The sequence below is a fragment of the Rhinoderma darwinii genome, chromosome 3 (genome assembly GCF_050947455.1).
Source record: "Rhinoderma darwinii isolate aRhiDar2 chromosome 3, aRhiDar2.hap1, whole genome shotgun sequence".
Taxonomy (NCBI): Eukaryota; Metazoa; Chordata; class Amphibia; order Anura; family Rhinodermatidae; genus Rhinoderma; species Rhinoderma darwinii.
This window is the reverse complement of record NC_134689.1, coordinates 87,748,734-87,765,899: the sequence shown is the minus strand read 5'-3', so window position 1 is coordinate 87,765,899 and position 17,166 is coordinate 87,748,734. Positions and strand designations below refer to the sequence as shown.

Here is a 17,166-nt window from a genome sequence, read left to right as displayed (position 1 = left end):
GTTTATGTACTATGGGCAAAGTCTAAAGTAAATGCGTGGGGAACCTGGTTATACAATACGTCAACAAGACTCAACAGGTCTAAGATATACAAGTTACAAGACCTTAACCCTATTGACTTGAAGAGCGCTGTGCACACAAGGCATCCTAGAGATAGTGATGGACTCAAACACATTTGCAGGGAGAAAAAAAGCCAAAGTTCCTCCTCAACATTGTGCAAATCTTATTTGCAGCTACAGGAAACATTTGGCGAAGGTGATTTCTGTTAAAGGGGGATTTACAGGTTTTTAAATTCAGGGGTTCACTTAATTATTTTCCTTGCACTGTGAATGTTCACTCAATGTGCTCAACTCAATAACAGACATGAACAGTACAACTGTATGAGTGTTATTAGTTTAGTTAGATTGTGTTTGTCTAGAGTTGTGACTTGGATAACAAACCACATGTAATTCCAAAGGGTTCACTTACTTTAACTTGCAACTGCAATATTAGCCTCCCTCGCCTTAGAGATAATGTTGTTCACATAGGGAAGGTGTTGGGTCATTGGTATGGCCTCATATACTTGGCTTTTACTGAGTTTCTGAGCAATCTTGCCTCTGTAGTTTGAAAGGTTTTGGGTATGTGCACACACACTAATTACGTCCGTAATTGACGGACGTATTTCGGCCGCAAGTCCCGGACCAACACAGTGCAGGGAGCCGGGCTCCTAGCATCATACTTATGTACGATGCTAGGAGTCCCTGCCTCGCTGCAGGAGAACTGTCCCGTACTGAAAACATGATTACAGTACGGGACAGTTGTCCTGCAGCGAGGCAGGGACTCCTAGCATCGTACATAAGTATTATGCTAGGAGCCCGGCTCCCTGCACTGTGTTCGGTCCGGGACTTGCGGCCGAAATACGTCCGTCAATTACGGACGTAATTAGTGTGTGTGCACATACCCTTTGGATCACAACTCCCAACTGCTTGTCAGCAGGCTTCACAATAACATCCTTAGAAGATTTTGAGTCATTGAGAGCGTGTTTCTCAAGTCTAGATAAATTTAGATTTGGCTAACTTTCTTTGGGTCTGGAATTTTATTTTCTCCAGATCCAATTAAACAAAAGATGGGACAGAACAGAAGTTTCTAGGCATGGGAATATTTGGGGAGGAATGAATATACTCACCGGTCAAAAGCTTGCTGTATGATATTCAATCGATTACGAGTTGTCAATAGGCTTTAGTTATCGCCTGAACAATAAATAGCACGTAGGTATCACTCATGTGGCACTATGACATATCTTTTTAGAACTCAACTGGTAGTATTCTGCTTTAACAGTTGCATATGGCAACATAAGGCAGAAGACCAATTAGTTTATCTCATTTCTTAGGCGGTATCTTTTGGGTACACTGGTTATTGAGTATTTCCATAAGGCACTCCTATATTCACTAAATCAAATATCTGATGTGTATTGCAAAATATTCTACAAAAACTGCCTGCAGTCAATATGTTACCAAATTCACTACAGTTACATGCATGTCATTTGCAGGACATGTCGGTGCTCCACTACCATGCAATTTTATCAAACTAGTCGATGTGGAGGAGATGCATTATTTTGCTTCAAAAGGAGAAGGAGAGGTATGTAATATGCTACTTACAGTATGTTTTTAATACTTCTCCATTGCTAAATACCAAACCAAATTTGCAACTTGTATTGTTCAATATTAAAAAAAAAATTAAAATGTTGTTCGCAGCTCTCTAATTTCATTGCTATAAAAACAAAAAAAAATCTATGGTCCAATTTTAAAGAATAACTGCCAAAAGATGAATTAAAAATGGCCCTGCAATGTACAGTACAGTATCGCCTTACTTCTGTGAAGAGATTCAATTAGTTGAAGTTACAGGCCTAAAGTTCGAGGATGCACTGCAGCAATTTTTTTTTTGCCTATATAGTGCAGCATAGGCTATTATTAAAGAATAATGCAGAAGCTCTTATATTTGCCTTGTGTATACCTGTTTTAGCTAATGTCTCATTTATGGGTTGTAGGCAATTTTGGTTTCTTCTTTCCCTCTGCTATGGTTCCCATAATGCAAGCTACATTTCCCATCATACCTCTGGCTTGGCAGAGGGGGCGGAGTCTCATCACACTGCTCTTGCTCTGGTCTGAATCATAGATCAGTGACATAGAACTTCTGTACTCACACTGTACTCTCAGTGTATCCTATGTGATGCAGCTTCACCCTGTTAAATCTCACCCACTTTGCTGTTACTGCATTCTTCTGCGTATTTTCCATCCACAATTCCGGACGGAAAATACTCAGCAATTACGCTACATGTGGACATGCCCTTACACTGACCGGCAATAATGCTTTGGAATATTAAGAATTCCAAAGCATTATATAAGTAATTAATGGATTATTCATCTCCAAAAAAAACAAGCCCCATACAGCTATCATGGTGGAAAAATTACAACATTATAGGACTCAGAAAGTGGTGTTACAAAAATGTTGTTTTTTTTTTCATAAAGTATACTTTTATTAAGAACACTATATAAATTTGGTATCACTGTAATCATACAGACTCATGGTACAGACTTATAGAATAAAGCTAAAGGGGTTTACCCATCAGGGACATTTATGGCATATCAACAGGATATGCCATAAATGTCAGGTAGATCCACCTCTGGGACCGGCACCTATCTCTAAAATGGGGGCCCCGTAAACCCCGTTCTACCTTTCTAGGTTCCCGCTGCCTCCCGTGCCACTTCTTAATTTCCCATAATGTAATCATAACACCCATAGAAGTGAACGGCAGTTATGGAAGCAGCGTAGCACACGAGCTACACGGTTTCCGTGACTGCCATGCCATGAGTTACAAAAACAGCGTAGCTCGGCTAACTAAGCTGTTTTCGTAATTTCCGACCATGTAATCAGGAAGTGGCCCGGGAGGCAACGGGAACCGAGAACTGTAGAAGGGGCTTTAGGGGGCCCCGTTCTAGAGATAGGTGAATCCACCTGACATTTATGCCATATCCTGTGGATATGCCATGAATGTCCCTGATGGGTAAACCCCTTTAGCTTTATTCTATAAGTCTATACCATAAGTCTGTATGATTACGGTGATACCAAATTTATATAATGTTCTTTATAAAAGTATACTTTATAGAAAAAAAACAAAACATTTTGCTGAGTCCCATAATGTTGTAATTTTTCTACCGACATAGCTGTATGGGGCTTGTTTTTTTGTGAGATGAATAATCCATTAATCACTTACATAAGGGGCTTTAGGGGGCCCCGTTCTAGAGATAGGGGCGGGTCCCAGAGGTGGATCTACCTGACATTTATGGCATATCCTTTGAATATGACATAAATGTCCCTGATGAGCCAACCCCTTTAAGAAGTTATTTATACCGCATAGTCCATGGTGCAAGAAAAAAACAATGGTGGAATTGCTGTTATTTTTCCATCCCCCCCAAAAGAATTCTAAAAATGAATCAATATATTATATGTAGCGTAAAAATGCCCAAAAAAACTACAGCTTGTCCCACAGAAAACAAGCCCTCATACAGCTTTGTAGACAGAGAAATAAAAAAGTCATAGCTTTTGGAATGCATCTTGAAAGCCCTATTTTTGACTCAAACTTCTAAAAGCTGTATTCATTCTTTGCAAAGTACTGGTGGCATTTTGAATCCTCACCTGACGTTGATCCATGTTGGGAGAACTGTTAGGGCACATTCAGACGTGGCGGAATTGCTGTTGAATTCCGCTGCGGACAGTCCGCAGCGGAATTCTGCAGCAGCCGTTTTTTACGTTTGTTTTTATACATTTTTAGGAAACTTAGTTCAAACGTTGCGGAAATTAATTGTGCGGAATTTAGGCTGCGATGCAGAATTTCCCCTCCGCAGCATGCTCATTATGTTGCAGAGAAGCAGCGGAATTTCACTGCGGATTTCAGCCTTTGCATTCCAAAGGATGAAATCTGCAGAAAGTCTGCTGTGATATCCACAACATCAGAATTACCTGTCAAATATGAAAATGTTGCTGCAAGTTCACAAAGAATCTGCAGCAACATTTTAAGCGGAAAAATTCTGCCACGTCTGAACATGGCCTTAGAAGTGTTAACTTGAATAGCTCATATTAAAGTTTGGTCAACTCTACTACATCAATTTAACTACAGTATTTTCAACGTTTTCAGTACTTCATAAGATATCCCATTGTCTGTCTTTCAGATATGCGTAAAAGGACCCAATGTGTTTAAAGGCTACCTTAAAGATAAAGAAAAGACGGCAGAGGCTTTAGATCAGGATGACTGGCTTTACACTGGAGACATTGGGAAGTGGCTACCAGTAAGTCACTGTTTTTCCATTATTTTAGGTTCTGTTCACACCAAGGTTTTGCATTCTGTTGAAAGGTTCTGTAATATTTTTTTAGCCAAATTTACCTTTAAAACAGGATGCAACAGTACACAAAAATTATGCAGGCTGCTTCTTTTACTGTCCTGTTAAAAAACAGGATCCAGATGAATCCTCTTTTGTTTTTCTTTTCAACAGAAGTCAATGGCAACAGAATGCAACAGGATAGGAATCCTGTTGCATCCCATTTTAAAGGTCTTTTTTTTTTATTATTGAAAAGTTCAACGGGATGCAAAGACATGGTGTGTGAAAAGAGCCTGGAGTGACCGAAGATTTTTCTAATGGATTTTCCATATTATATGCTCACCTATACGGTAGCAGATGGGAGTGCTTACACATATATATTACGGACCCATACGAGTCTGTACAGGGTCCATGCAAACACCTTTGATGTATGATTTAGCCCTAAGATTGAAAGTGACTAATGACATAGTTATACAGTAACTAAAAGGAAGTGAAGCAACGCAGGCTTGAGAAGGACCCTACACATATTATGAATCGAAACATTGGCATTTTTTGCTTGATAGTTGACGAATAAAGAAAAACCTTCTTTTGAAATTTTTTGGAAATGAGTGCTGTTGTCTGACCATTGGTGAGATGGTTATACAGTGTCATCACCTGAGCTTCCAGAGCGGTTGCACCAGCTAATTCGAAATATCCCCTCTCCTGGAAATGTGGAGATAATGAGAGAATTCCGATTTCCAGGATCTGCATGTTTACTACAGTGTTGTTCTATCAAAATATTAGTCGAAGGCTTTCCACTGGTAATTATTTATTGCATTCTACAACACAATCTCACACTCAAACTGAGAAACTCAAGCTCTGGGCCTCCAAGAAAGGTTAGAGAGGATAAACCTGCCCTTTTGTTAGAAGTCAGAAATGTAGCATTCAGTAAACCAACTCGCAGAGTTAAAGACGTTATGTTTTATTTTTAGTTCTTGGTGGCATAACAGTGTAGTGTCACATCATTGTACTTCAGAGGGGAAGTTTACGTTATAGTAAAGGCAAAATAGTCTCAGAGTTTGGGTAGAAAAGTCACTTACATTAAAAACCTTACGCAAGTCGTGGAATACAGTCTGTTTAATAATCAAGATTTATATAGAAAAGTTAAATTCCTTTAATCTGGCATCTAAACATTTTATATTTTCTCTTGAATTTAGAATGGTACACTTAAGATCATAGACCGGAAAAAACATATATTTAAACTTGCACAAGGAGAGTACATTGCACCAGAGAAAATTGAGAACATTTATATTCGCAGTGAACCTGTGTCCCAAATATATGTCCATGGGGACAGTCTACAGGTAAGTGTGGTCTTCAGCATAATCCATTAAGTTTATTGGTATCAGCATTTTTTAGATCAATTAAGCACATATTTTCCCATTTTAGGCATTTATGCCACATCCACAGGATATGCCATAAATGCTTAACAGGTGTGGGTACCATCTCTATCAATGAACCCCTGATAGGTGAGGCCCCTATTGGGCATTTATGGCATGTTTTGTAGATATGCCATAAATGACTAAAATAGGAACAGCCTTTTAACAAGCAAAAAGGAGAAAAAAAGCAGCAAAAAAGCCACAAGTGTGGTCACCCAATCTTCGTTCTAGGATCAGTAGTTTCTCAATGGAGTGCAGTGGGGGCTTGCAGGCAGGCAAGAAATTCACACAATGTAAGAAAAAAGAAAGTTCCTCAGCACATCCATAAAATATAAAAGCAGCTTTATTTGGTCATCTTTAAAAAATCCATAGAGGACACAGGTAAGGCACGTCACAGCTTACGCGTTTCGAACAGAACTGTTCTTACAGTTTTGAATCAAGAACAGTGATTGTACTTACTTAGCATTAGGGATTGTACTTACCTTGACTAGCAGCAATTGAAGAGATGAGTTTTGGGGCTATACCTGGTATTATATATGCAATTCTCTGATAGACATCCATTATCTGAATTGTCTCTGCTAAAAGCAGGAGGGCTCTTCAGCAAGGACAAATAATGTTTCCCTGCTGCTTATCAATAGGTTATTGCTTTATGACAGTCTATTTCCTGGGGGGACCATATACAAACACCCTAAACATGAATCTATAGTGGTTTCCTTGCAGCCACTGTTACTAGTTGAAGATCACGACTGCTTGTTGCAAACAAGACTTCATGCAGCTGAATCTAAGAAAATCTAAAAAAAGTTATAAGCTTTAGAATGCGAAATGAAAAAATGTATCATTTGAGTGGTCCTCAAGGCCAAAATAGCCTGGTTTTAAAGGGGTTATTGCAGGAAAAAAATGACTTTTTTTTTTTCTCATTAGGCCTTTTTAGTTGGCGTTGTTGTTCCGGATACAGAGGTGATGCCAGGATGGGCAAAGAAGAAAGGTTTTGAAGGAACATTTGCAGAACTATGCAATAATTTGGTATGAAATGAGAACAAAGAAAATAAAAATGTTACCTATGCTAAAGAAAACAGAGCAAAACAACATTATGTGTATTGGTCCACAAGAGACCAAAGAGATCATAAACTAGGAATACGGTAAATGGATTGTTCTGGTTATAGCAAGCTGGCTCATGTTAATGTTGAAATGAAAGGGGAAAAATAGAAAACGTTCTAATATTCTTGCTGTTTTGTTGTTTTACTATGTTTGGTTATCTTATAATTTGCCAGCAAGATTACATCTCATTTGGTCCCATTGAATAGGTGCTTGGAAGTTGGGCTCTGTCTTTGGATGGAGGGGAGACAAAGTGGGTAACTTTACATTCTATCTTGGCTGCTAGACTTCCGATCCCATTAATGTGAATATACACTACCCTAAAGGGCCTTTTACACCTGCCGATATTCGGCCTGTGCAGCGAGCGCCGATCAACGAGATATCGTTGATCGGTGCTCGTTTACTCCTGTCACACCGATCACTCGTCCCCATACATTATTATAATGTCGACAGGGTGTCTCCCTGTTCACACAGCGAGATGTGCTGCCGACAACGATAATATTTTACTTTTTTAAAACGATACGATCGGCAGATGATCGAGCGATTCCTCATTCATCTGCTGATTGCTGCCCTATTGACACAGGGCAATTATCGGGAATGAGCGTTCTATGAACATCACAGATGGGGAGCAGATCCCTCATCTGGATATACGTATACAACTGCAGAACAGCAAGGCTGGTTTAAAATGTAAAAAGAAAATGCTAAAAAGGAAAAAAAAAAAATGAAAAGCAAAAAGTTGTGAAATAGTTATACTATCTTATAAATTATAGGAATATATTGACTGTTATTTTCTATAGGAACTTAAAAAAGCAATAATGGCTGATATGGTGAGGCTTGGCAAAGAGAGTGGGCTCCATTCCTTTGAGCAGGTAAGTTATAAAAGCTGTGACTATATGGAGATATTACCACTATCACTGGGAACTTAGTTTGACTGATTATAATGCAATATTTGCTATACTGGCATATCAATATAAGGTTATACCAGAGTTACTTTTAGCTTGTTGTGCTTTCTTGTGCTACACTTTATATAGAAGCTTAATGCTCATGCAAGTCTATGGAAGCACCATCATATTTAGATCTGATATCTTTGGTGATGCACAAAATTCTGTACTATGTATAAAAAAAAGGTGCACAGTGCTGCAAAGATCACCAAGACTACATCATTTAACAATCTGTGGATAGAGGACAAAAGAGGGGAAGGATTGGGAAATAGGAACATAAAACGAAAAGATAGTGGAAAGGTGTGAGTGAGTGGAACACAATGCTAGAAAACATAATGGAGACCCTCCAGAACTATGAACTAACACAGTCAGGTACGGTGTTCACTAGGGTCGGGAATTAGGGTCTCGTAGCATCAAAAGTTGGTCCTGGTCCTCCAGCACAGTCCACTTAGGAAGAGCAAGAGGAAACATAAAGCGGATTTGTCCTCACACTATGCTGCCTTATGTAAAGCATAGCGTGAGGACAGGTTTGCTCTCCTATTAGCCCAAATGGCACGACACAAAAACATATTATGCCGTTTGGCTAATAGGAGCTATTAAAGAATACAGCAAACTCTTAGTTATGAATCTGTATTCATGACGGGAGCGCTCCACCTACCCGCCTCACCAGTGATTAATGGCTGGCTGCACTTTATGCAGATACAAATACAGTTTAACCCGTTAGTGACCGCCAGTACGCCTTTTCACGGCAGCCACTAATGGGCTTTATTCTGATGCATACGCCTTTTCACGGAGCTGCATCAGAATAAATAAACAGAGCAGGGAGCTGTTAAATCTCCCTGATCTCAGCTACCAGAAGTAACTGAGGGCATCCCTGTTCTAACGGGTGAAATCCATATCAGTATCAATCTCACCCGGGTAACCCCTCAGATGCGGCGCTCAATAGCGAGCGCCGCATCTAAGTGGTTTTGGAGCGAGGGAGCTCCCTCTCTCATCGCACTAGCACCCGGCGATAAGATCGCCAGGTGTCGTGCCTTCTATGGCAGCCGGGGGCCTAATAAAGGCCCCCAGGTCTGCCTGTAGTGTATGCCTGCTAGGTCATGCCATAAGCATGGCCTAGCAGATGCCTGTCCGTTTTAAACGGACAAGCAGTAATACACTGCAATACAAAATTATTGCAGTGTATTATAAAAGCGATCGAATGATCGCATAGTAAAGTCCCCTAGTGAGACTAGTAAAAATGTAAAAAAAAAGTTTAATAAAGTTAATTTAAAAAAAAGTGAAAAAAAAATAATGAAAAACCCACTTTTTCCCCTTACAAAATGCTTTATTATTAAAAGTTACACATATTTGGTATCGCCGCATCCATAACGACCCCAACTATAAAGCTATTACATTATTTAAACTGCTCGGTGAATGCCCTAAAAAATAAAATAAAAAACAATGCAAAAATTGCTGTTTTCTGTGAATCCTGCCATAAAAAAAAATGTGATAAAAAGTGATCAAAAAGTCGCATCTACTCCAAAATGGTACCAATAAAAAAAAAAAAGCCCTCATACAGCGGCATGGGTGGAAAAATAAAGAGACACGAAAACAAATAATTTTGAAAAAAAAGGGTTTTCACTGTGTAAAAGTAGTAAAACATAAAAAATCTATACACATTTGGTATCGTTGCAATCATAACAACCCGCTGAATAAAGTTATTGTGTTATTTGTACCACACGGCGCAGATTTAGGACGTAAAAAAGAGTGTCGAAATGTCAGTTTTTTTCTATCCCCCCCCCCAAAAAAAGTTTAAGTGAATGTGTCTCTACAAATTTTTTTTTTTTTAGTTAAAGAGACTCTGTCACCACATTATAAGTGCCCTGTCTCCTACATAAGGAGATGGGTGCTGTAATGTAGGTGACAGTAATGCTTTTTATTTAAAAAAACGATCTTTTTTCACAACGTTAGGAGCGATTTAAGTTTATGCTAATGAGCTTTCTTAATGCCCAAGTGGGCGTACTTTTACTTTCGACCAAGTGGGCGTTGTACAGAGGAGTGCATGACGCTGACCAATCAGCATCATGCACTCCTCTCCATTCATTTACACTGCACTAGCGATATAGATATATCGCTATGTGCAGCCTCATACACAAACCCTAACATTACTACAGTGTCCTGATAATGAATACACATGAAATCCAGCCTGGACGTCATGTGTACTCAGGATCCTGACACTTCTGAATCTTTTTTTGTGAGATTTCGGCAAGTGAAACCAAATCTCGTTTAGCTCCGTGATCTCGCGAGATTTCGTATCCGTTGCTGGAATCTCACAAAAAAGATTCAGAAGTGTCAGGATTCTGAGTACACATGACGTCCAGGCTGGATTTCATGTGTATTCATTATCAGGACACTAGTAATGTTAGGGCTTGTGTATGAGGCTGCACATAGCGATATATCTATATCGCTAGTGCAGTGTAAATGAATGGAGAGGAGTGCATGATGCTGATTCGTCAGCGTCATGCACTCCTCTGTACAACGCCCACTTGGTCGAAAGTAAAAGTACGCCCACTTGGGCATTAAGAAAGCTCATTAGCATAAACTTAAATCGCTCCTAACTTTGTGAAAAAAGATAGTTTTTTTAAATAAAAAGCACTGCTGTCACCTACATTACAGCGCCCATCTCCTTATGTAGGAGATAGGGCACTTATAATGTGGTGACAGAGTCTCTTTAAACAATTATTATTTAAGTGATTACACATTGTTTTAATTTTTTCACAAGTCAGGAAATATTATAAATTAGATTCTAATTTATAACATTTCCATGTGCTGGCCACAAGAGGGAGAAGTTCCCAAAATTGCAGCATGGTCAATGTGGTAAAGCAACCTCATTGCTTTATGCTGCAAATTTGGGGTAGACACACTCTCTCTAGTGTCCTCGCACTATCCCCCCTCCCTTATTCTGGCTAGTGCCAGGAGAAGGAGGGGTTTGAATCTTCAAACCTCCTACACTGTGTGCCGCCATTTTCTGAGCGACGGCACAGTGTAGGAGGATTAGATACAGTGCTCAGCAGACAGTATCACACGAACATACATGAACATAATCCACACATCACATACACGAACATAAATGACCTGCTCCTGCCGCCGTCGCCACCTCCACTCCTATTCCTTGCGCCTTCGCTTCCTTGAACATATGGCCGGAAGCCGTCATCTTACTGTCCGGCAGCGGCTTCCGGTCCACATGAAAATGGTGCCGGATTTCGCTTCTCGAACGAGCTTCGTTTTGGTCTGTGTGGGAGCGGCACATGCGCCGTTCCCACACAGACGGCGTACGCTTCAGAGAATGGAACGGCTCCCGTTCGCATTCTCTGTGAGGATGTATGTGCCGTATTCCATCTCTGTGTAGTTAATCGACACATACAATGATGAAAAAAAAATGGCAGCCCCCATAGAGAAGTAAAAGTAAGAACAAAGTAAAAAGAAGAAAATGAGAACACAAATAAATAACATTTATGTTAATATCATATTAAAAGCAATATGATAAAATAAAACATTTCATGACACGTTCCCTTTAATAAAAGTTAATTAATAAATTATATGTACCCCAATTAAAAAATACAACTTGTCCCGTAAAAAACAAGACCTTATACAGCTATGTCGACGCAAAAATAAAAAAGTTATAGCTCTTGGAATGAGACAATGGAAAAACGTAAAAAATAGCTTGGTCATTAACCCCTACCCGCACCAGGACGTAACTGTACGTCGTTGCGGGAAGTTACTTCCCGCACGAGGACGTACAGTTACTGAGTTAATCCCAGTGCACACTGTCGGCGACAGTGTGCACCGGGAACCAGGAGGTCAGCTGTCGCCGACAGCTGACACTCCCCTCTTGCCGGCCAGCGGTCCTTTGCCGCTGATTTCGGCGCATTAACCCCTTAAATTCGGCGATCGGGTGCAATCGCCGAATTTTAGGGGTTTCTAACATATCGGCAGACCCCCGTCCGAAATCGCGGGGTCTGCCGATAGTTAGTATGGCAAACGGAAGCCAAACAATGGCTTCCGGGTCTGCCACGGACAGAAGCCCATCAGGACCAACCTTCGGCTGGTCCTGATAGGCTTCCTGTCAGAGTGACAGAAAGTCACTGTGCCGTTCCCGATGCACACTGTCGGCGACAGTGTGCATCGGGAACTTGGAGATCAGCTGTCCCCGACAGCTGACACTCACCAGTGTTGCCGATCAGCGGCTCATCGCCGCTGATTTCGGCAATTAACCCGTTACATGCGGGGCTCGATTGCGATCTCCGCATGTAGCGGGTTTGTAGCGCATCAGCAGCCCCCATGCAATCGTGGGGGCTTCTGATGCTTGTGATGGCACCCGGGGGCCAGACAACGGCCCCCAAGTCTGCCATGTATGTCAGCCTATGAGGATCAGCCTCTGCTGATCCTCGTAGACCAACTGTCAGAGTGACTGTGACGTCACACTGACAGTTGGAATACATTACACTACCTAGGTAGTGTAATGTATTCCAGCAGCGATCAGAGCTGCAGGTCAAAAAAAGAAAGTGTAAAAAGTAAAAAAAAAGTTAATAAACAAAAATATAAAGTGTAAAAAGAAAAAAAAAAGTTAATAAAAATGTTTTATAAAAGTGTAAAAATAAAAGGTTTTGTTTTCCTATAATAAGTCATTTATTATAGGGAAAAAATGAAAACGTTAAAAAAAAGTACACATATTTGGTATTGCCGCGTTCGTAACGACCCAATCTATGAAACTATAATGTTAATTTTTCCAGACGGTGAACGCCGCAAACAAAATAAACGGAAAACTGTCAGCATCGCTATTTTTTGGTCACCACCCCTCCCAAGATATAGAATAAAAAGTGATCAAAAAGTCGCATTTACCCCAAAATGGTACCAATAAAAACTACAACCCGTCCCGCAAAAAACAAGACCTCCCTCAGCTTTTTTGACGAAAAAATAAAAAAGTTACGGCTCAGAATAGCGTGTCCCAGAAAATAAATTATTTTATAGAAACTTAATTTTATTGTGCAAACGCTGCAAAACGTAAAAAAAACTATACACATATGGTATCGGCGTAATCGTACCGACCGGCAGAATAAATTAAAACGTAATTTATTGCGCACGGTGAACGCTGTAATAAATAAAGAATTTAAAGCGCCAAAATCGCTGTTTTTTGGTCACCCTAGCTCTAAAAAAGATCCTGAGGGGCCAAAATGATCACTATACCACTAGAAAAATTCCTTGAGGGGTGTAGATTCCAAAATGGGGTCACTTTTGGCGGGTTTCCACTGTTTTGGTCCCTCCGGGGCGTTGCAAACCCGACATGGCACTGAAAACCAATCCAGCAAAATCTGCGCTCCAAAATCCAAAAGGCGCTCCCTCACTTCTGAGCCCTGCTGTGGGTCCAAACATCAGTTTACGACCACATATGGGGTATTGCCGTAATCGGGAGAAATTGCTTTACAAATTTTGGGGTGCTTTTTCTCCTTTATTCCTTGTAAAAATGAAAAAATTCTATGTTTCCACAGAAAAATAGGTGATTTTCATCTTCACAGACTAATTCCACTAAATTCTGCAAAAAAACTGTGGGGTCAAAATTCTAACTATACCCCTAGAAAAATGCCTTGAGGGGTGTAGTTTCCAAAATGGGGTCACTTTGGGGGGGTTTCGGCTGTTTAGGTACCACAAGACCTCCTCAAACCTGACATAGTGCCTAAAATACATTCCTAAAAAAAGGAGGCCCCGAAATCCACTAGCTGCTCCTTTGCTTCTGCGGCCTGTGTTTCAGTCCATTAGGACACTAGGGCCACATGTTGGATATTTCTAAAATCTGCAGAATCTGGGCAATAAATATTGAGCTGCGTTTCCCTGGTAAAACCTTCTGTGTTACAGATTTTTTTTTATTACAAATGAATTTCGGCAAAAAAAATGAAATTTGTAAATTTCACCTCTACTTTGCCTTAATTCCTGTGAAACGCCTAAAGGGTTAAAATATTTTCTGAATGTGGTTTTGAATACCTTGAGGGGTACAGTTTTCAAAATGGGGGGATTTATGGGGACTTTCTAATATATAAGGCCCTCAAAGCCACTTCAGAACTGAACTGGTCCCTGAAAAAATGGCCTATTGAAATTTTATTGAAAATATGAGAAATTGCTGCTAAAGTTCTAAGCCTCGTAACGTCCTAGAAAAATAAAAGTACGTGAAAAAAAATGATGCAAACATAAAGTAGACATATAGGTGATGTTAACTAGTAACTATTTTGTGTGGTATTACTATCTGTTTCACAAGCAAATACATTTAAATTTAGAAAAATGCTAATTTTTGCAAATTTTTGCTAAAATTTGAAGTTTTTCACAAATAAATATTGAATTTATCGACCAAATGTTTTCACTAACATAAAGTACAATATGTCACGAGAAAACAATCTCAGAATCGCTTGGATAGGTAAAAACATTCCGGAGTTATTACCACATAAAGTGACACATGTCAGATTTGAAAAAATAGGCTGTGTCCACAAGGCCAAAACAGGCTGTGTCCTAAAGGGGTTAAGATTTCAAATAGGCTGGTCATTAAGGGGTTAAAGGGGTTGTCCAGGAAAAAAAAAAATTCTAAAAAATGTCCCCCAGCCTTGATTTGCCTTCCCTAATACCCCCTATTAAACTTCTAACCAGTTTCTGTTTGATTTCCATCGTCACTGCTGCTTTTTCTGTTTGTTTACATCCCTTGCTGTTTGTTTACATCCCTTACTGGCTGTTTCCTGTCTTGTAACCCACTATACCCATGGGCTGCATCTGAGGAGACAGTTGCATCCTCCCCCTTCCTCCAAAGCACCTCAGCTATTTGCATACTGCCACGCCCCTCTATGGTCACATGGTCCTTCCCTGCTCTAATTACAGATTACAGGCAGACGCTCCCTCCCTGCACACTGTCTGAGGCCGGATTACACCAGCGTGTGCCTTTTGCTTGCGCAAAAAACACGTCGCTTTGTGCGCGCAAAAGGTACATAACAGCCCCGCGTGTCAGCCCCGTATGATGCGTGGCTGTGTGATTTTCACGCAGCCGCCATCATTATGACACTCCGTTTGTATGTTTGTAAACAGAAAAGCACGTGGTGCTTTTCTGTTTTCATTCATACTTTTTACTGCTGTCGCGCGAATCACGCGCGTACCACGGAAGTGCTTCCGTGTGCTGCGATTGATTTTCACGCACCCATTGACTTCAATGGGTGCGTGATGCGCGAACAACACACAAATATCGGACATGTCGTGAGTTTTACGCAGCGGACACACGCTGCATGAAACTCACTGACAGTCTGCACGGCCCCATAGACTAATATAGGTCCGTATGAGGCGCGTGAAAATCACGCGCGTTGCACGGACGTATTACACGTTCGTCTGAATAAGCCCTTACACAGTAATAATCATCATTATCCTTTGTGCCTCCATCTATCCCTGATCTAAGTACAGGCACCCGTCTCCCTCCCCTGCCCCTTCCACAGCCTGATAAATGTCAGGGGATGTTCACAGGCAAAGACGTCTCAAAATACGGAGCCGTTTTCAAGAGAAAACAGCTCCTGATTTTCAGAAGTTTTTTGTGCAAATCGCGATTTGCGCTGCGTTTTTTACGCACGTTTTTGGAGCTTTTTTCACTACAGTCTATGGAAAACGTCTCCAAAAACGTCTCAAGAGGCTTCCTGCACTTCTTTTTCGCGGTCGTTTTTTTATGTGTAAAAAAAACACATAAAAAAACGCTCCTTCGGATTTTTCGGTCGTTTTTCGGGAGTTTACGGCCCGAAAAACGGACGAAAATAGACCGTGTGAACATGCCCTAAGTCTGCCCACTCCACCTAAGGGTATGTGCACACACACTAATTACGTCCGTAATTGACGGACGTATTTCGGCCGCAAGTACCGGACCGAACACAGTGCAGGGAGCCGGGCTCCTAGCATCATACTTATGTACGATGCTAGGAGTCCCTGCCTCGCTGCAGGACAACTGTCCCGTACTGTAATCATGTTTTCAGTACGGGACAGTTGTCCTGCAGCGAGGCAGGGACTCCTAGCATCGTACATAAGTATGATGCTAGGAGCCCGGCTCCCTGCACTGTGTTCGGTCCGGGACTTGCGGCCGAAATACGTCCGTCAATTACGGACGTAATTAGTGTGTGTGCACATACCCTAAGTCAGACATCTGGGTACACACAATCCAGTCAGCACATTTACCTCACCTGCTGCTGGATCTGTTCCAATAGATCCTGTATTAGGCCCTGTTCACACTGAGTTTTTTTGCTGGCAGAAAATTCTGCATCAAGATTCTGTCTTGAATTTGGAGGCAGATTTTGACCTGCCTGCACGCCGTTTGCCACGTTTTTTTGCCCGCGGCCATTAAGGGAAAAAGAAGCGACATGCCCTATCTTCGGGCGTTTACTCCTCTGACCTCCCTCTGACCTTCCTCTGACATCTATGGGAGGCAGAGAAAGCGTTTTTCGCAGCGTTTTTGCCCGTTGCGCTCAATGCCCGCGGGCGAAAATCGTGGCAAGCGGCGTGGAGGCAGATCAAAATCTGGCTGAAAATTCAAGCGAAATTTTGAGGCAGAATTTTCTGCCTGCAAATAACTGTGTGAACAGGGCCTTACAGTGAAGCAAACACCAAACAATGGTAAAACGTTTCTTTTTTTTTTACATAATTTACTATAAATGTATGTAAGGCCCCATACACACTAACGTGCTTTTGTGGGCGCAATTCCCCCGAAAATCCACGAGAGAATTGCGGCCCCATTCACTACCTTCTATAGATACTGCCACAGCCCCCCTGTAGGTAATGCCACACAGCCCCCCTGTAGGTAATACCACACAGCCCCCCTGTACGTAATGCCACACAGCCCCCCTGTAGGTAATACCACACAGCCCCCTGTAGGTAATGCCACATAGCCCCCCCGTGTAGGTAATGCCACATAGCCCCCCCCTGTAGGTAATGCCACACAGCCCCCCTGTCGGTAATGCCACATAGCCCCCCCCTGTAGGTAATGCCACATAGCCCCCCCTGTAGGTAATGCCACATAGCCCCCCCTGTAGGTAATGCCACATAGCCCCCCTGTAGGTAATGCCACATAGTCCCCCTGTAGGTAATGCCACATAGCCCCCCCCTGTAGGTAATGCCACATAGCCCCCCCTGTAGGTAATGCCACATAGCCCCCCTGTAGGTAATGCCACATAGCCCCCCCTGTAGGTAATGCCACATAGCCCCCCTGTAGGCAATGCCACCCGCCGTACTTTCCTGTAGGGGACGGCTCTGGAGAAATCCCTCACTTCACTGTCCATATATGAACAGTGAAGTGAGGTACTTCTCCTGGAACGGAA

General features: G+C 41.6%; 1 protein-coding gene across 5 annotated transcripts in view; it reads left to right on the top strand.

Annotated features, from left to right (window-relative positions):
• Positions 1 to 17,166, top strand: part of ACSL6 (acyl-CoA synthetase long chain family member 6) — a 231,806-nt gene that overhangs the window by 201,345 nt on the left and 13,295 nt on the right. For all 5 annotated transcript variants that reach the window (XM_075856443.1, XM_075856442.1, XM_075856444.1 and 2 more), the window contains exons 16-20: positions 1,527 to 1,615; positions 4,207 to 4,323; positions 5,550 to 5,693; positions 6,690 to 6,791; positions 7,661 to 7,732. In XM_075856443.1, coding sequence (XP_075712558.1) covers positions 1,527 to 1,615; positions 4,207 to 4,323; positions 5,550 to 5,693; positions 6,690 to 6,791; positions 7,661 to 7,732 — 524 coding nt within the window. The remainder of the gene's footprint in view (positions 1 to 1,526; positions 1,616 to 4,206; positions 4,324 to 5,549; positions 5,694 to 6,689; positions 6,792 to 7,660; positions 7,733 to 17,166) is intronic.